This window comes from Neolamprologus multifasciatus, chromosome 23 (assembly GCF_963576455.1).
Source record: "Neolamprologus multifasciatus chromosome 23, fNeoMul1.2, whole genome shotgun sequence".
In the NCBI taxonomy this organism is placed as follows: Eukaryota; Metazoa; Chordata; class Actinopteri; order Cichliformes; family Cichlidae; genus Neolamprologus; species Neolamprologus multifasciatus.
The window spans coordinates 11,370,342-11,391,717 of NC_140460.1; the positions used below are offsets into that span (position 1 = coordinate 11,370,342).

The 21,376-nt window shown below is 43.8% G+C and overlaps 1 protein-coding gene across 2 annotated transcripts in view; it reads right to left on the reverse strand.

The window, feature by feature from the left end:
• The window catches only part of sema6bb (sema domain, transmembrane domain (TM), and cytoplasmic domain, (semaphorin) 6Bb), a 144,389-nt gene that overhangs the window by 20,326 nt on the left and 102,687 nt on the right, over window positions 1–21,376 (reverse strand). For both annotated transcript variants that reach the window (XM_085151964.1, XM_085151965.1), the window contains exon 16: window positions 21,292–21,350. In XM_085151964.1, coding sequence (XP_085008090.1) covers window positions 21,292–21,350 — 59 coding nt within the window. The remainder of the gene's footprint in view (window positions 1–21,291; window positions 21,351–21,376) is intronic.

Consider the following 21,376-nt stretch of genomic DNA (forward strand, 5'->3'; position numbering starts at 1 on the left):
ATATATGCGAGTTGGCCAACTCGCATATATATAAAAACCTGTTTAGCAAATCTACCGACAATACATAAAATGAGACATCACGCTCCACGAGCCGGGAAGCATGAACCAGCGTCTTATCACACACAGGCAGTAAAACGTTCAGGTAAACAGAAGCTCTATTTTCAGCTTAAATGAGACTTTTCCGAAGGCAGATTGTATCCGCTGTAAATACGGACCCCCATGAAGCCAATCTCTCTCTGCTGGGACTCGACAGGAACAGGAAGCCACGACTTTACCATCAGAACATTTTTTTTATGATCACAACCAAGCATCTGTAATCAGAAAAACACACAGCAGGTGTATCAACAGCCCCGAAGAGGAATCCACAATCAAAAAAAACCTGAGTTTAAAAAGAAAAATTACGCTTTCCCCTCAAGAAATTTCCCATAAATGCCACAAATATCCTATAAACATTTACCAGTTTAGCCTGCAAACATCACTGAAGCCGTATCAAGCAGGCAGACAATGACAAAACTCCAAATTAAATTAAAAATAATATTAGACGACACCCTGACTTTTACTTCATGTGTGAAAGGGCTGGATAAAAACAAGGACGCCGTCTCCAGCAGACAAATCTACAGCTTCATCTTGAAGTAACTTCATAAAGTTGTGCGGTTTTGTACGGCGCACGCTGCTGTGTCAGTGCTTACAGGATGTGGGTAATTTAACCTGTGAATAATGGGGTGTAATAGTGAGCACAGCTGTTATTTGAATTTGTTAGGTATTAGCATATTCTGCGTTCTTCATCATCGACCAGAAATCGTGTAGCCATGAAACACTCTTAATGAAAAGTTTTTATTGCGTTTAACTTTATTAAAAAATGTCACAATTTGAAGACAAATGGGTTTAATAATAATTAAATAACAGCTTCGTGTTTTATAACAAAAATATGAATAATTTCTCATTCGAGGAATAAATTCATTGAAAAACCACTTAGTTTTTCTCAGATAATTTCAGTGTTAGGTGTTGTAATACATCGGGTTTGACCTTTTGTGGAACTCGCTGGACTTTACTTGCAGCTTATTTACTTTTCTGCCAACAAAATCCTCAAACTCTTTGGGTTCGGCCACGTCTTAAGAACATTTTACGATCACTAAGCATTAAAAACTAAATTAACAATGGAAAAACTTTCTGCCAACTTGAAGCTCTTCTCCTTCGTGAGGAAATGCTGATAGCTGTTATATTTATCAGGGTCTCCGTCTGAGTTTGACCTGTCAATATTTGCTATTTAACAAAAAGCTCATGTGAGGCAGACAAAATATTTTTCAATTCAATTCAATTCAATTTTATTTATATAGCGCCAAATCACAACAAATGTCGCCTCAGGCTGGACTACTGCAATTCATTATTATCAGGATGTCCAAAAAACTCACTGAAAAGCCTTCAGTTAATCCAAAATGCTGCAGCAAGAGTACTGACAGGGACTAGAAGGAGAGAGCATATTTCTCCTGTTTTGGCTTCCCTTCATTGGCTTCCTGTTAAATCCAGAATTGAATTCAAAATCCTGCTCCTCACATACAAGGTCTTAAATAATCAGGCCCCATCTTATCTTAATGACCTTGTAGTACCATATCACCCTATTAGAGCACTTCGCTCCCGCTCTGCAGGCCTACTTGTTGTTCCTAGAGTATTTAAAAGTAGAATGGGAGGGAGAGCCTTCAGTTTTCAGGCCCCTCTTCTGTGGAACCAGCTTCCAGTTTGGATTCAGGAGCTTTTTGCGTATTTTGACCCAATAACAGGAATATTACAGCTCACATTTCCATCCTGCCCTTCACTCTGTCTGTCTGTGCCAACAATCATACGACCCCCTATGAGCGTGCGCTTTGGCGATAGTGGAAAGGAAAAACTCCCTTTTAATAGGAAGAAACCTCCAGCAGAGCCAAGCTCAAGGAGGAGGCTTGGTTTACCCACAGCCAGCAGTGTTGGAGCAGCTGCCACCTCCTCACACCAGCCACCCTACTTAAAGCAGGGGTGTCAAACATCAGGTCCTGAGGCCAGAATTGGCCTAGCAGAGACTCCAATAAAGCTCCTCTGGACAGCTTTGGAAAACGTGAAGGGAGTCATAAATTTTGGACTTCTAATTGTATTACACATTTCTTTTTACTGATAAGGACTTTGAACACGGCCGTTCATGCTACACCAAACTAATTAGGTTAATAGATTATTCTGTCATTAAATGATAGAAATGTTTTTTGAAATGGGAGTTTCATTGAGCGGGCTGCGTGTGGCCCACGATGTAAAACGAGTTTGACGTCTCTGCCTTAAAGCATGACTGAATCCCACACAGCTGAGGTGACAATGGGCACAACTGCACTTAATCATTCATCCATCCCTTGTCACTAACAATTAAATGTTAGAGCTTGGACAATAGATTGCGGACACCATCGATGTGAGCTCATACACTCACAAGTTTGCAATTTCCATCGATCGAATCCTGCCATTAATCAAGTGGCCTTGTTGGTCAATCAATGTCCTTTTCATCACTAATTAGTGCTTTATCACCAATCCGCTGAGCTCAGTGAAACACGTGGACACAGGCTTTAGTTACAGCCTGCTAATTATGTGACACACACAGTTCAGTTCGGTTCAGCATCACACAAATGTTCCTCAATAAGCCGAGATCAGCGGGATCGTGTCAGCCTTAGAGGGTAATGCGATCTGTATTTGTCTTTCATTTCTGCTTTTGGTTGATTCAACAATCCCTCCTCCTCAGGTTCCCATTTTTTCCCCCAATCACTTCATCACAGCCTCTGAATATTAACACGTATGGAAAAAAGAATACGTTTGTTCTCCTGCAGCAGGTCTTCACATGTGGTTCATGCTATGCATTGGAAAGTGTTTATTTGACCGTGTATTTAGGCTTATTTAGGATTTTGCCCAACGGGATGTAAAAAGTTGATTGCCTAATATCTCAAAATTGCTCTGAACACAGATGGCAGCTCATAATTGAGATCTCAGAGCATATCAAAACACAGCCAGCTCGTGGTTACGCAGGCTAACCAGCACAGTCTTTGTGTATTCATTTAAGCACCCATGCTCTTCCATGTTTGGACTGAATTTGGTGTTTGTTCACTGGGACTTCTTCTCTCCTTGAACATATTGTTGGCATCTTTGGTCGCGCAGCCTAAACACAGGCTGATTATTGCTGTATTTATTTCCATGTTTTTGGCCGATATTCAGCTCGGAGAACTTGTCAGCTTTAGTTACATTATTGTTCCTCTCTTCAGGAAAATGGACATTTTTGAGGCACAGATGCAACACAGAGGCAGGAAGTTACTACCATATTCCCTCTGCTCTACTCCTACACACACACACAGAGGCTTGAGGAGTTTGAAAAGTCAGGTATTGCACGTATCTAGGGTTGGATTTTTCTTTAATAATCCCTCGAGTCCTGATGAGTTTGTAAACAAAAATGAAGTTCTGCGACCGCAGAAAAATTCCAAACGAGTCAATAACCGCCACAAATCTCCTCTCCCACGCTCGCAACATCTGGAATTGTTTGCAGCGCACTCGGATGCAGAGGTTTCAGATGCTTCTTTAACGCGTACCTCGGCTGTGGTCCAGGCTTGCTGTGTGACACTTTAGATTAAATTCTGCATGGCTGCAATAATGCTGCTGTCAGCTTCATGCAGGGGCACGTTTCTGACAAGTGTGTTTATTATTGCTGTACGAGTGTGTGTGTGTGTGTGTGTGCATGTGTCACAGCAATCACGGCACCCCAACTCTCTTGCTCTCTCTCTCTTTGACATGGACACTTAGATATGTTAATTATTTTTTGCCAGCTTCTTTTATCCCCCACTTATGTCTTTCTTGGATGCTTGACATCAAGAGGAAATCTTTAGCCAGTGGGAATAAGCTGGAAAAGGATTACGATGATAAAGAGAGCACGCAGAAAACACAGCGATTGGGTAGTGTGCGTTTTTGTGACAGCAGGCAGGTTTCCCCGCATCCTTGGGGTAACAGCAGAAACTACTGCTCGCGCGCTCCTTCCTCATCTCGGCTCCTTCTCTTCTCCAATCCTGCTCACTTATTAAACCTTAATAGAAGCCAACAGGCCTGCCTGTCAGCCTGACGAACACTGAGCTGCTTGTCTCCGGGCTTCCAGCTCCAATTACAGCGTAACAATGAGAAGAAGGGAGAGGAGAGCGATTTTACAGTATGTATGCTAAAAAAGGGGGAAAAAAAGGAAAGAAAGTGGGAGGAGAAGAGAGGACATGAGACAAAAGAGGGGGCGAAGACGAGAGGGAGGACAAGGCTAATAAAAAAAAAGGAGAGGGGATTAAAGAGGTGACCACAAAAGCGAAATACGACCGAGGAGGGAGCGCAGAGGAGAGAGAGCAGAGAGATGTTGTTCCCTGTTGATGAAAGCAACATTGATAAGATATTTGCTCGAATATACTTTTATACCGCCTAACTGTCAAAATCAAAAGCACAAAGAAAATCAGAGTTTCTCTGGTATTTCGCCGGCTTTGTCTCTAACCCGCAGTCATCCGTTCCTTCGCGCGGCGCCGTCCTGCCCTCCCTCCTATCCGCTTGTTAGTCGTTAATCCTTTCTCAATTTCTCTCTCCTACCCACCGCTCCTTTGATCACCGAGGGTGGCGGCATGATGGGAGTAATAGCTTCGAACTCAAAAGAGAAGTAAGGAAACTTTTATTCACATACTTTCAAATCAAGGTTGCTCCAGTAAAATCTCATTTTATATTCGAGTGTCAAAGTTTCTCTTACTTCTGCAGTGTGACAGACGCGGTTACGCTAAATTTCTGTGCCTACCAATAATCGCTCGTACTTGTCCTCCGCTCTCATTTCTACCTCCCTGCATTTAGAAAGCGAGTAAAGGAAATTATTGAAAAGCCCTGCTAGCCGTGCCAGTTGTTCAACATTTGCCTTGATTAGAGCTCTGGCAGAAGACTCGGTATCTGCTCGCTCCAGAATCGCAGTTTGGCGCCGCTTTCAACAAAGGCCTTGCGAACGTGTGCGAATGAGACGAAGGGAAGGAAAATTATTTTCGACCCACCATCGGTGATGATAATTATGATTAGAGAAGTGCAGCCAAGGCATAATCCCTGTTTATCACATGTACTGAGTCTTATCGTTCTGGCAGATTTGGCCGTGGTTTCTGTAGGTTATGATGATACTGTAATGACTGCAAAAACTGGGAACACGGCAGTGACGTCCAGAAAAACACGAGTTCAGACAATCGGTGAAAGATTTACTGGCGTTAAACTAATAATCTTAATCTTAATCTTAATCTTAATCTTGCAGCGTGCCCACTGTTATCTGCAGCCACAGCTCCCGTCGGTGTACTGTGATCTACACAACATGTGTTTTAAAGGCAGTTTAAACGAGTCTAAGCAGCTGACTGTTCTTACGCCACTGATTTGTTCTCATTTCTGTGCCGTAGTCTGATACATATAAAGCTATAAATCCAGCTTATGAAGGGGAGAGCAGCGTGCCGTGATTTATGAACTGAATCATCATCAGTTTGCAAATTCTGAACACATTTTAATGATCACTAAATCACTGTGATCTTTATTTCCCGTAGTTATTATTTAACAAAATAAAACACCTTTCGGCGATGTTGAAACTGGGTTTTTTGGAGACCCGGGATGTAAATCTGTCCGTCTCTATAACATTCCCACGCGCCCTTGCACTCGACAAGAAAAAAAAACGCTGTTGTTTTTACAGCAGTTTGTTACGCTGGACTTCTGAATGGAGTTTGACGATTGAGGAAGAAACAAAAACACGATTCGAGCAGCTGAAATGAGCTTTTTAAGATATGATTTGATTCAGATGGCCTCTAAAAACACAGAAGGAAACCTCACCCGCTGTTTTAACTACTTACAACTGTTAGATGTAGCACACGCAGCTAGTGAGGATGGGGTGCTAGCTGGGGCGTGCGCGCATTCTTCGTATCACAGAAATGAAATTGAAATGTTTGCTAAAACAAACCAGACTGAAAATTTAGTTTTAGGTTTTGAATAAAACTATGAAGTGTTAAGTTTTTGGTGTTCCCGCCAGCATCATGACTCAAACCGGTTTCGATTACCATCCGCTAGCGTTAGCCATTTTAGATGCTAACAAATTAATTTGCAAACTATTTGAGGTTGCTACAGTTCGATAAGTTCCTTAATCAAAAGGCAAGCAGGGGAACTTTTATGCGGTTTGAGAGCCAGAATCCATGTTTTAGAAATACAGCACATCAAAACAGAACAAAGAGACTTCACAGCTTCCCGGTGGACCTGTCGATGCCACGAGCGCGCACTTCTGAGCTTGATAGGTTACGACTGCGTCAGCGTACAGCCGGTGATCTGAGGGGCTTTCATCTCTGGAATCCGCCATTTCTATGCATAATGTTTATGCACGCAGTGACGGCGGGATTTCACGTGGCAAAGCATGTGCGCTGTAGTGTGAATAAGTATGTATAGATGTATGAATATGTGTGAGTTAATAAGTAAGTGCGCGCTGTGCCTGCACCCATGGCTCAGTGATTTTGCTCATTATCCTCGTCTCCTTCTCCTCTGTCTCAGAGACTGCAGGCGCTGTTTCGTTTCTTGTTTTTAGCACGTACTCCTTCCTGCCGTCTTACTCCTTTTACTTTTCGCTTAACAGATACACTACATAACTTACCCATTACCTCCACTACCTCCTCTACTTCTGTTTCACGCACACGAACGCAGTGCACCTCATGCTGTGAGCTGTGAAACTAACACCAATGTGTGTTCAAGCCAGGCAGCAAACTGGGAAAGAATTGAAAGGCTTTAAAAAGAAGCCCAGCTCCTTACTTGGACTAAACCTTGCTTGCTCATAAACCCTGTTTACTCTCGGGATGACTGTAAAACCATTTACAGTCTGTCCCTGACAGCGTTTTCAGAGCGCGGCTTAAAGAAAGCTGCTGGGGACTTGTGCACAACTCTCTCGCACAAAAAAGATAAAGAAATAAAAACCCCAACCTTGGCTCCCGAGGGCCGCTGAGACGCTCACTCGGCTGATCAATATGTTAAAACATTTATGCACACCACCCATGTGTTTGTAATTAAAATTCCATAAAATCTCCACCAAAAAACACACTGTTAATAGATTCTGGGTTTATTAGCGAGGGCACATCAGGCTTTTGGCTGATTTAGAGTCAAGGCTTTCAGTGATGACTGCATAATTACAGTCCTTGCTGCCTATACATTCCTCTTTTCCATCCCGCTATTTCTAACCTGTGTATCTACGTTTTTAACTCGCCCTCATTTGGCTTCCTTCTTTGTGCTTATAGAAAACTCTGCTAGGGGTAAATGAGGTAAGTCTGGAGTTGCTTTGGGCAACAACGTGTGTTCAAATCATCGGGGGTGGGGTTGCCATGTAATCAAATGCTACAGGATTGTTTTTCTTTTCGATTCTCATAAATGTTTTTTTCATAGCCTATGCACACATGTTGCTATTCCTCATTCTTCATTCGATTAGAACAGCAGACCTTGTTCTCCAAATCTGGTCAACCTTTTAGCGAAAGGCAGTTTAACAAGAGAGAATCTGTTAGCAGTTTCAGCTGCATCCAATCCAAACAAAGCAACTGGGCTGTGGCGGACACTGTGGTGAAATAAATTGTTTTGCAGAGCTTCTCGTGTGCACGAGAGTGCACGTGTGCAAACGTGCATGCGTGTGTTCCTCAGTAGGATGTAGCTTTTTACTATTTCCCTCTATATAGGGGTGCTATACAGCGCTGGCTGTGCTTTCGTTTGGTAATTGATATTCTCATTTTAGGTGCAAAGCCAAACGTGCACTATCGAGAGCAATAATAAATATTCACAAACTTGTCGCAGGCAATAAATTGGAGAGCAGGTCCACACAGAATTAGTCTAACAATCTGCCCAGAGGGTTCACGTCTCTCATTCCTAAATCATGAAGCAGGCAATTCAACTTAATCTTTCTCACATGCTACGTCCATATATCACGTCTCTGTGTGCTATATACCCACCAGCTGAAAACACACGCCACATTGTTTTTCTTATGTTAACACCACCAGAGCTGAAGTGTTGGAATCTTTCCACATACAAATTTATGAAGGTTTAACAAAATGATTAAACCATCGGGCCTCACGTCAAGGCGGGCGGCTGACAAAAGCTGCTTTCTCCGTATACGTGCAGCTGCTCGTCTCTTGTGTTAATTTACAGGTGGCCTTTAATGAAATGTCTCGGCCGTGACACAGGCCCACGGCACCGCAACTGGACACCGCCAGGATGCTTCCAGCTGAATGATCACTCAGAATCACGGCGCCTGTCAGGACCCCAGACTACAGAGACTTTAGACTGATCAATACCGGAGTGCCGCAACAAACTCCGGGGTTAACAAGATAGGAAGAGGGTGACGGACGGTGAGTAGAGGAAGGACGGAAAGAGGAATGGAGGCCGAGAGATTTGACAAAGAAGAGGTCTGCGAGTGTCAGAGGGAAAAGAAACACCAATGAAGTGAAAGTAAAAGCGGGGTGCTGGGGGAGCGTGAAAAAAAACACAGCAGTGTTATTGATGTGTTTCAGAAAGGAGGGAAAGTGTTGTTTGATGTAGGGGACTCACCGCGGTCGATTTTCGTCAGAGTGACACAAAAACAATCCCCAGAGCTGTGAGAGCAGAGTAGTTACAGCACTCTGGTTGTCACACTGCAGGACTTTCAGGACGCGGCGCCGGACCCATATTACTCAGCGCCCCGGGCCAGTTCAGATTCCTCAAACAGCACGCAGCCCGCTGTTTATTTCAGCAGACGGAGACAAAGTGGAGCGTACGCTCGTGTGCTCTTGTGCAAAGCGTAGGTTCACCTCGCACCCCATCTATATTTTGTTGTTCATACAAATGTATCACCTCTGTTTGAGGCTGGCACCCGGCTCATGCAAACCAGGACGCTCACCATCACAAACCATCGCCCCACACTCATTCTGAAGTAAATGTGCACGCTAAAGGGTCTGTACCTAAATATAAGGCACAAAATGTAATCAAAGTAAAAGTAGACGTACTCAGTATGCTCTTATTTTACTGCAACTAAAACACAAAAGTATTATTTTTGTTTTATTCCTCGAAACATTCGAGGCAATTTAACTGCACTACAGTTGATCTCATTAAGTGCACTACAATCAGTTAAAAGAAATATTAAATATTTCTTTTTTCATATTTCTTTTTTCTTTGTCAGACTGTTCATCACGTTGTTTTATTTGCTTGAATCTTTGCAATCAAGCACCTAACGGTTTTATTTGTGGCAGTCCTAGCCTGTTTGGACCCCCCCCCCCCCACACACACACACACACACACACAAAACATATTAAGGATTGTACATTAACATAAAACTGTTGTACACACACACACACATATGAAGAGAGAGAGAGTATGCATTGTATGCAAACGGCTACCAAACAGCCATCGTAATTCATCATACAATGTGAACAGGACAAATCAACAATTGACAATGACTAATTAATATTAAGATCTGTAACATAATGTATTGTTTGGAGTTTAGTCTGTTACTGTTACTATTTTTACCATTTCTTCTTGGAGCAACTGTAACCCACATAATTTCCTTAGGGATTAATAAAGTATTCTGATTCTGATTCTGATTGTTTCAGGATGACCTGCCATTATCCAATCACACATCTGCTTACCTGTATCTTTTGCTCGTTTCTCCTCCTCTTCTTTTCTCTTTTTTCTAAACTGAAGACATGATGGCTTTGAACTTTTCTTGTCCATCTTCCATTGGTTTTAATTTTGCACTCCAGTATGAACACCCATCTCAACCCAAGGATCACCACGACATGATCTAACACACCTACACCTTAGTTCACAGATTCACTTTGTCTAAGGTGTATTTCTGGGATTTCAAACAACCCAGGATTCAAATCATGAATACATAATGGGCTCGGATTTACAACATTATGAATGAAATGTGCTCTATTTGGAAGCAGCAAGCCCACCCTCCCCTTTTGACGGGTTGTGTGTGAGCCTTTAAATCATCAAACTGTAAATTTAAAATTTAAAATTGTTATTGATCCCTTTACCCCGAGTCCTAAAGTGTATATTTATTTTCTTACTCTTCTTATATTTATTGTTTGTTTACTTTCACTGCTGTAACTGGAGCCTCGTCGTCTCGTCTCTCTATATACTGGACTGTATGTAGCAGAGATGACAGTAAAGTTTACTTTGACTTCAGCAGCGAGCAGGCATACCGAGGGCTCTCGTGCTCACTTTTCGTGTATAGAATTTCGAAAAAACATCGGTGCAAATTATAAGTCTGTATTATAATGTCTGGTGTTTTCGTGTTTATTGGTTTGTTTTTATTTTGTTTTATTTTGCGAGTTGGTTATTAGATGCTGCTCCAGTCGGTCAGAAAATCCCCCGCCGCCCCGCTCTCTCCTCTCTGCGCCGCAAGCAGCAGGCGCAACTCACAAACAAAGGCCGCCCTTACTCCCAGCAAATGGGCGATAGAAAGCCGATCGGTGGCTGTGACATTCCCAATATGCGCTGGTTGACGTCGGGGCAGCACGAGTACGAGCATTTTTTATTTTTTTTGCCGATGCCCGTGATGCCGCCCCCCACCACGATGCCGCCCCGGGCAACCGCCCGTGTCGCCCGTATCTAAAACCGCTACTGGCCCCACAGTTACAGTTTACCAAGGATGTGGCCTCAAACTTTGGATTAGTAAAAAGAAAAAGGTGACAGCGTTATTATCAGACATTAAAGCCTTTGAACATTTGCTTGAAAAATGCATTTTTTTTTCTGGAAATGAGTCCCTGTCTCCTCAAAAACAGTGCTTTCCTTTCACTTCTTTGTGTCGGATGTTTGAGCTTCAGTGTGCAGAATGACACACGTGCAGAGTTTGACACCAGAAAGCAGTTTTTACTTTCATCTGCCGAAGGAGGAAAGTTTCTTTGAGCTCATCTAGGATCTGACTTTAACACTTACATGTACAAGATGACTGCGTGACATAAAAAAGGAAGCCCGGCTGGATCCGACATTCATCTGAGACGAGGAGCGATGTGGAAGCCTGCACGTGTTCATTCGACTTCTGTAAAGTTTAAATATTTTCATGAAAATATTTAATTATTCATAGAGTCGAGATTTTTAAACGGACTCTTTAAACTCTTTTTGTGCTTAATAAACATTTAAAACAAATGATCACCTAAAAGGGACTATTTTAGGATTTACTGATTCATAGGAGGCCTTTAATTATTCATTAGCAAATAACGATTGAAGCTTGGGAGAAAAAACTCACAGTTTTTCTGGCACTGCAAGAACAAAAACAATAGAGGGACGAAGTCTGCTGATCAGCTCCGACTGACAATGTAGTAACACCATCAAGTGGAGCTTATTTTATCTGGATCGCGCCAAATTCTCAAATCATGGACATCCTGTATATTATAAGATAAAGACCCAACAATAGTACAGAGAAAAGCCCAACAATAATACACACTGTGGAAGAGAGCCAGAGATTAATCATAACTAATGATTCAACGCAGAGAGGTGTATAAACACAGTGAGTGAAGAAGAAACACCCGGTGCATCATGGGAATCCCCAAGCAGCCTACACCTATTGCAGCATAACTAAGGGAGGATTCATGGACTCATCTGATTTTGACAAATCCAAGAAAAACACAAACATAACATCGGAAACGTTCACGCTGTGTATACATAGCACCGATCGAAGGCCACTGAAATATTCTGCAGACACTATGTTGTAATACCATATTTTAATTACAATATATGCGACATTTTTTCCCTCCAATAAATGCTTTTGATTTACATATGTGACGGTCATGAGGCTACACACACACACACACACACACACACACACAGAAAACATAAATCAGCCGAGATCTGAGGCTCTCTGAGGGGTCAGCAGGTTCCCATGTGTTTTTTAGTGCTCTCTGTGAGGAACCTGCTATGGAGAGCGAGATGCGATGCGAGCCAAGAGGACTCGGAGGAAGAAGTCAGATGAAAGAGCCGAAAACCTTCAGGAGTCCTTGCACCTCGCCGAGCTTTCCAAAGGCTGAAGCTACTATTCTTATCTTCTTAGAGCTTTTTTAAAAAAAAAAAAAAATCGACACTGAAAAACGACACACACCAGACGCTATTTCACCGCCCAAACACACACTTACACATGTCAGTTGGTAAATGGTGTGAGGTCTTGTATTTCATCAGCCTAAACCTCAGTATTCACCGAGGGGATCGGCTCTGTTCTTCAAGCCTCTCAGAAGCTCCTCGGGGTGGGAAAGATGTGAGAGCTAGAGCGCAAGCTGGTGTCTGGGGATGCGCTGTTACGCGCTGCGCTTCCTCCATCTCCACTTCCCCTCACTCTCGCTCCCTGCCCTTGTGTGCGACTTGCAGGAGTGACAGAAGAGAGTTAGGATTGGAGGAAGGTGGTATGAAGGTTTCTGAAAGTTCCCTGCCTTGCCTCTGAAAGAGGATAGCATCAAACCAAAAAGGAAAAAAAAAACCTCTCTGTCTTTCTCTGCCTCTGGATGGGTTCAGACTGCAGGGCAAAACATTTATCATCAGCAAACTTAAGATCCTGTGTTTTAACCGGCTGCCGTTTAAATACAAAGAACTCTGTTGGCTTTATCAGCACCGCTGCCCAAGCCTCAGCCGAGGCCCCCTCCAAAGCGCAATAATTAGGATGGAATGGCCGCGGCTGTAAATTTGGCAACACGTCTTCCTTCCTAAACAAAGCTCGTCACGGCGTTCCAAGCAGCAGACAAAAAGCACGAGCCCGTCCTAGCTCTGCGGTGATCGTCATCCACTCGAACATGACGCCACAACAAGGGATCTCCAATCTGCCTTCGCCTCATTGATGTTTTAGCGGACCTCAATTACTGAGTGACTGCATCCCGCTGTTCCACCAGTCAAAACACTGCCTTTCTTCAGGAAATATTTTCACAGCACCATAATTGCTTCCATCTGTAGCTACGCTGTGGCAACACTAGCTATGTCATTACGGCTGAGTGAGTTCACAGCAAAAACGGGTGCCGAATGCGTATGTGCGACTCTGATTGTTTGTGTGTCACTTTGGATGCAGGCGTTTGTTGGAAAGCCGACTCCGTTATTATCAGCAGAGGGAAAACAGAGATGTGAGAAAAGTGCTGTAATGCAACGAGGAGGGAATCTGACGTCTCGCCAGCTCCGGCCCCACAAACACCCACACATCGCCTCCGATTCCCGTCTGATGACTAGTTTAACAGAGTTGACTTTAGCTGATGAGGTGTCTGCACAAACACAATTTGACTCTATCCTCAAAAGGCTTGCAAACAACAAAGTAAAATGAGCCAGCGTTTAGATCACTGCTGCCGGAGGCTCTTCCGAAGATTTTGCAGGACCCCAAAAAGGATGTGGATACGAGAATCTTTCTTTTAGAATTAAGATGCCCTCACGGTAAATTAAAAGACCGAAGCTGGCGTACTAACATACCATTTAGCCCGTGTTTATGCTGTAACCGATTGGCCTGTCAGCAAAGGTTACGACCTGGAAAAACTGAAGCTGACCAATCGACACGTTGCGAGAGCCTGTCGCAAGTGGATCTGACATATGTGGCGTCTGTCGACACGTTAATCAAATCTGACTCATTACGCTGTTTACAGAAGTGGCTTATATTACCTGTCACACGCGTGTTCACACATTCTCATCTCCCTCACACACACACACACACACACACAAAACACTCGAGCATTTCAGAGGTAGTTTGGGGGTTTCTGTCAACAGAGTATGTTCTGCTCAAACATCATTAAAAGTAAATCCAGCATAAATCCAGCTGCAGTTTGTCACGCTTGCTGAGACGTCCACTGTGAAGAGCCTTATAAATTGGAGGGCACACAACTGCTCGCCCGAAGATATTAATGACGGTGTTCCTGCAAGCAGAACCGTAAGTGCAGACACTCTGCACAACTTATATGTGCAGTTTTAGAGACCAGAGGTACAAACGCAGTTCTCACATGGCACACTAAAGCAAATAAGCTGAAGAAGACATTAAAAGGCGGAATACAATATCATCACGTGTAGTCACGGCAAGCTTAATTATGGCAAGTCATGTAAATTTCCTCTGAGGCCAGGAAGAGCATTCTGTGCATCAGCAGCCCAAATATTTTTATTTAGTACTTAATAAATAATCCTGTGATGGACTTGCGAGGACTCGCGTCTCTGTCAGCATCTGCTGGGATTGGCTCCAGCTCTCCTGTGACCCTAGCTAGTAAGAAAAAAGAAGGAAACCTCCCTGCGACCGCTTCTGACCTCGGGGCGATTCCCCTGCTCGCCTGGTGGGAGGCAGCCTGTCTCAGACTGACTGCAGTCTTCTCAGACAGGCTGGAGGATTTCAAATAATTGCTGTCTAACTTTTAAATGGAGACAGATTGCTGACAGTCTGCGACGTGGCTCTTTGCAGTAGAGTTGACCGAACTGCTTGTATTCCTATGTGAAAGGAAGGCTGCTGAGCGTGTTTGTCATTTTGCAGTGAAATCCTCACATCACAGTTTGTAGAGGAATTCCTGAATTTCCGTTTAATATCTCTGAGATTGTGGCTGGAATGTGAGTAGTTCATGGTTAGTCTGCGCGTGTAGATGGCAACAAAGTGATTTTTGCAGATTTATCAAAGTTAATCATCGTATTATCACAGATTGCCTGCCACATTGTAACTGTTTGCTTGTTTTATGGACCAAATTTGCTTTAAAGACAGAAACGGACTGAAAAGTCTGTGTCTCCAGGATGGAATGAAAAATACATTTATTTCATTCCATGCTGGAGTTGTGCCAGAATTATTTAATAACTGATGAATGTACTGACACTGCTGACCTGACTATGGGTATTATTCACTGCGCAGCAGACGCCCCTGTCAATATTCATGTCATGTCAATATTACTGCTACGTGATGGTTGCATCTTTTCAATCACATGAGCAAGAGAAGCTCTCCTAAAATCAACATGAAGTCACAGACAGTATTTCATTAAATTAAAATGTATATGATGTTTGTACATGCATTTATAAGAGCAGGGGTGGGCAATTATTTTCACAGCACTGTGGCCCCCTGGGAAATTGCCCACTGCTTCACCATCTCAGTGTTTGTGCTGTATGTTAGTTTGTATGAGAGAGATTAGAGAGCAACAATGAAGTGCCTGCACAAGAGAAAACAGAGCCTATAGATTAATAGACTTGCCAAAGCACACATGCCCTGTACACACACACACACACACACACACACACACACACACACACACACACACACACACGTGAATAATTGAATCCAGATATTTCTCTGACCTCATCTATTTCATCAAAGTGTCCCTCCCACAACACACCGTCTCAATTAAATGCTGTGCTTCCAAAGTCTGCTTTGATCAAAGTGGGTTTAGAGCAACAGCATGTCTCTACATACTAATATTTGGGGTGCGTGCGTGTGTGTGTGGAGGAGGGATTTTGTTTCTAATAAATGCACAGAGAGTCATACATAACCACAAGTCAATATCCTGAGCTACGCTCAACTTCCTCACCGTTCCCCATTAAGAAACTGATCTCACGCTCCTGACACTGCAGAAAGAAATTCCTTCAGTGATGCTGTGAGAGACATTATCCTCATTTCATTGACTTTCATGACAGATGGACTAATCTAAAAGAAGCAAAGTAAAGACGTGGATGCTTGCGTGAGGAAAGGAGAAGGGCAGCTCCTCTGTGATGGTGGCAGGTGTTTTACGTCGCCGCGGCACAAGCCCGCCGAAGAGGCCAGACGCCCGTGGTGCTCTCAGTCCATTTGTCACACCGGGCCGACCAAGCTCCGCAAAAAAAAAGATGCTCCTTCCTTTCCCCGCTCCGGCCTCCATTCTCACGGCTTTCATCTACCCTCACCCTCTTCTTTTCTCAATTTCCTACGTGATTACCGCTGCTGCATCTCCTCCTCCTATAACCAGACTATTTCTGTCCCCTCTCCCCATCACTCTGCTTCTTTTCTATATTCACCCTTATGACTCTGTGCCTCTGATCCCCTGAACTGTTTCACCCTTTCCATCCTCAAAGTTTGCCTTCTTCCTATGATCTCTCAATCCCTTACTCATTCTTTTTGCTCTACTCTCCACTCCTTGATCTGATTTACCCCCCCCCCCCCCCCCCCCCCATCTGTGCTGCTCTCGGCCCCATTCCTATTCCCCTTGCAGAATCACCCTTGATATCTATTCGACTGCCATCAGCCAGCGAAGAGATGAAAATCGATTCTCCTTCCAGCAACTGCTCCTCTCTGGTTAAGGAGAAAGGGGAGGCAGTTAGCTGGGTTCTAAGTAAGGCCGTCCATCCATCTCTCTTTGAGGTCTGACGACAATGCTGCTCTGAAATCAGTGCAGCACTTACAGAGACCAGAGGGAGAAGAGTTAGAGAGGCACTGAAGCAGTAGAGGACCGCAGACTATGGCACAATAAATGGCTCGGAAGAACAAAACTAGCATAATATCCCCTTAAATCATGAATATAACCAACCTACCCTTGACGGGCAGCAGGTTTACTGCTCAGCGTGTGAAGGACAAACACAGTTTACTTTCCCAACTTCCTCGCCAAGAACATACAAAGCACATGCATGGAAGCTAAACTCGTAAAATTCTTTCCCTGTTCCAATGATTGTCAAAGCTTTAAGGGGGAATGCGTCCACACATTTTTTTGACCCACACGTTTCCTGTTAGACTGTTATTCATATTCTCCCACATGAGAATCATCTTTCACCTCCGTCTCCCAAATGTAAGTCATTTCAGAGTCTTTCATGTCGCTCCCATCCACGTTTTCTGGTAGTTTTCATCCCATTCTGTCAAAATCTCCATGGCTTGTGACTCACAACCTTCCCCAGCAGGAGTAGCACTGGCAGTGAAAGGTTAACCTGAACCCGACCCACGATGACAGCGTCCCTGCCACATAAATAAAATCCAGACGTTGAAAAGTCTGCAGCGCTAACTTGTGCAAACTAGAACTAATCACAGAGAAGCGTGTCGTTTCAGTCTGGGGGAAGAAAGAAAAATGACAGAAATGCAGCCAAGCACATGGAACTCCCGGTGGCAGGAGCGCTGAAGCACAGGAAGCAAAAGCAACGGCGCCATAAATTAATAGCAAAACAAAACGAGCATAATTTGAATATGACCATCATAACCTTAATGGGTCGGTTCAGCCAATTATGAAATACAAATAGCAACATACTTTCTCACCTCCAGTTTCACTGGCGGTGTCTAGCCAAGCAGGCAGTTTTGATTTTATTCAGTAATTCGGTTCCAAACGTTTACAGTGATGGAAAATATTTCAGAGAAAAATGTCTGGAAAAACTGAAAGAAAGGAAACAACGAGGAGGCTCAGACGCCAGCGGCGAGATAACACCAGAATCCTGAAAGAGCGAGGCAGAGCGAAGACGTAATGCGCTCAGATTGTCACCGACAGCCGTTCTATCAAAGAGGACTTTTGCTTTTAAACTTCTTAAATTGTTACAATGAAAACATGTTACCTGCCGCGGGGAACGTATCCGGCTGTTTAGAGGAAGAGGCGAAGATTCGATATTCAGAGTTTCCTTTCTCTTATGTCCTCTCCTGTTAATCATCGCATGGCTTCATTTATTATTTTGTAATTTCTGTTTTTAACGGTGAAAATATGAAATCTGAACTGTGGCTGGAAGCAACAGGGAAAATGTTGTTAGACATGCAGCTACAGAAAGTGACTCATCTTCAAGGAGAGAAGAGAAGCCAAAGGGAGAGAGCAAAAAACAAGTTTGCTGAATTCCCTTAAAGAGACATAGATAGGCCAGACCATATCTCACCTCTCATCTGCTTGGTCAAGGTACAGACAGGTGGAATGAGTCCAATATAGAGATATGAAATATTCAGCAACCAAAAGGCTTCTGTCTGTTCCACCGTTCCGGGCCTCCGAGGAGTCTGTGTGGCTGCAAGCACATGCATATACAGCGCGTGTCCTATATACATAAAAACGCAGAGGAATGCCGACAGGCACACGGAGTGAGGATGTGCACTCTGTTTTCAAAGTCTTAACGGTGTCAGTGACAGTTTTTCATAGCAGGCCTGCTGAAGCCGCGGCTCTCCGTCTTCCTCTGACTGAATATTACATTTGCAGATGACTGAAAGAGTCTTTGTCTTACAGAAAGACAAAGAGAGATGGACTCGGTATTAACCACGAACAGGAAACACCGAGGAAAGCAACCGTATCAGAGACAATGAAAGTGTCAAATAAAAGAGATATGATGAAAGGATAGAGCGCGGCACCGAGTTCATCACGCCCGCTGAGACAAAGTGCAGCCTGAGCGTCGGTGGCAGCTGTCAGATAGACGCCGGCTCACGTTCCCGCCATGTCGGCCCAGCAGTGCCCGGTCACTTCGCACCGGCGGAGCACGCCTCTGTCAGCTGAGCTCAGCTCGGCCATATTTCACGACGGGATCAGATGTGGGACCAAAACGTGCCTCGGAGCTTGGAAATTCCTCAAAGGCAGGACCGGAGAACAGGACGGTACATCTTTATGTGGCGGAGCTTCAAGACCAGCAGATACTGCACACTTTCATCTCCGTGTACATATGATAAATTCATAAATTAACACTCTCTGTCGACTCTGTGGCCAACTTAAAGGGCCAAGCACGCATATTTGCCATGTTAAAGTCCAGAATCATGGACACGAGTTTTTAATGTGCCTTTCCTCATTATATAGCTCCGGCTGGGAGTTGCTTCCGAGGGGCAGCCAATCAGAAGAAATCTGTCTGAAAGGGAGGTCTTAAAGGCTTCAAAAGGAGAGTAAAAGTAGAGTATGTAATCTAATCAATAATCAATCAAACTGTGAAAGCTGGTTGAGTAGAGTCCAATAATAAAAGCACGGAGCTGGGAATAACCATAACAGGTCCTTTTAATTGGATATGAATGAGTCATAATGACGGAAATGGCATCAAACTGCGAATTGTGCAAAGCTGCTCTAGTAGGATCCAATAATAACAACATGGAGCTGGAAACGAGGATAATCGGTCCCCTTAAATGGATACGAATGACTCATAATGACTGAAATGACTGTGTAAATATGAGCCCTTTATTTTGAAGAGGTATTTCTGGAATGCGTGACTTCAAAGAGAGAAAATCTTACATTGGTGAAGATTAATTGTTTTCATATGATCACTTGGCCTCTTTTGTCATGATCTCAAATACGTTTCCTGCTTCAATGTGCCACAACATTTAAGCACGATAGCCAACTGCAAGTTGTAAATGAGATCAACCACAGAGGTCCAGCTAATGCACTGTCAGTCTGTGGTGCTCTATGAAATCTCTTTGCAGCAGCACCGTCAACATGTCAGCCAGTCTCAGCCTGACCCCTCTGACCCCGAGACCTCGCACGAAACCCGTAAACATAACATCAAAACCGGGATCCCAGACCGCAGCTTGTAAAACGCCCCATTAGCCAACTAATACACCCGTGTGATTGTGTTCATCTCTCACCCACCAGCGTAGCACAGTAGTAATGATCGAGAAGTTTTGCTTTTAATTAAGCCGTATAGTTGCTCAAGCTAAATCTCCACATGGTAGAAATTGTGCAATTTAATTAAAATGACCATTTTTCATCTAGTTTATAATTTTTATTAGTGCGAGAACCAAATGAATGTGAGCGCTTATTCTTCATTTGCAGGATTTTTTTTCGCCCGTCAGATCGATGGCTGTGCAGAGCAGCAGCTTTGATAAAGAACCAAGATATTACTTTAATGTAAAGTAGAAATACATTAAAATCTGTTTAAGGTTTCTTTGCTTGGTTAGGCTGTCAGTCTGTCCAGATCATTATGCTTTTTGGCAATCACAAATGTGTTAATAACCATTTAATTACTGTGTTTGATATAACACACCCTGCTATCTGTTTAGTAGGGGTGCAACAATACTCGTATCGGTATTGAACCGTTCGATACAGTGCTTTCGGTTCGATACGCATATGTATCGAACAATACAAAATTTTTAATTTGTTTTATCAACTTTTCTTCTGACGATGCTGTCTGTGTTGAGCGCTCAGTGGATCTGCGTTCGACTACTCCGCCTAGGCTGCACTGTCGAGCGCAGATCCACTGAGTGCAGCGCAAGCTAGCAAGACAGAAGCTAAGCTCGTTGCAACATGGTCACTGCCTCAACGCTAGCCGAAATTGAACCTCCCCCACCCTCATTCAGATCTGGCATTTGGAACTATTTTGGTTTTCATGTGAAGTATGACCCTGATGGTAAGCGCGTCATGGACAAAAGTAAAACAATATGTTGGATGTGCCACACAATGCACAATTACATTGGTGGGAACTAGTGCGTTAGCGCAGTTAGCTTGTTAACGTGTTGACGCCGTCCAGCCCCACACACGGGGCGATCCGCGGTAACTCGTTAAGGGAGATTTGTGGCATTATGGCGTTAACATCATTTTAACGAGATTAACGCTGACAGCATTAGTGGGAACACAATGTATATGACTTGGTGAAGTCAAAACCTGAAGGCTAACTTTGTTCCGTCATCAGCTCCAGAGGAAGTCGCCCGCAGCTTGGCGGTCAGAGGACCTGACGTGAGAGAGCAGCATCAAACGGAGGGGCCATCTGAAACAGGATTAGAGTTGTACGCAGGTTCTGATTATGAAATATTTATCTGTTCTTCTCTCAGGGAGCACAGCACATGAACTCCGGGAACTTTCAGAAGCAAAGGATTAATTTGCACGCACTGAAATTAGCACATAGATCAAAGCGAGGGGTGCCACGGGAGTATCCGAAACCTCAGTGTATCTAGAGTAGAAATTGTGCTTTGCTGGTTACCAAATCTATTTTCATAATGATATGGATAGAGGGGGGAAAAAAAGAGGACATCAAGGGGAATCCAAGCTGGAGTTGAGTATAATTAACCACATGTATATGGAACAAAACCTACCAGACCAAAGCAAAGACAGCATACAAAGGAGGACAGAGTAAACAGAGAGAAGAACAAAATTAGCTAAAACAGACACTGTAATTTTCTAACCAGCTCTCAGGCCTTCGTGTAGGATCGGAGCGATAAGCCTGGGGAGGAGTTAGATACGGCCGAGTGCCGAGGTGGACTGGGACGTATTGTGGGTTTATTTGAGGATGTCTTCTGTGTAAACTGAAACCACCGGGCTCTTTCTCTCTTTTACTGTGTTGTTGTTTACTTCGAACATACCGAGCTTATGTAAGGCCTGCCAAAGACAGGAGAGCTATTTGTTTGAACGTTTGCAGAGCAACACAAACACACAGAGCCACAATCGCTCCTCTTACCGTCACAGTCGCCCAAGTGGTCCACGTTTCCGTGTTCAACATCTTGCTCAAACGGCAGTCTGCGGAGGAGAGGAGACACGGTCAT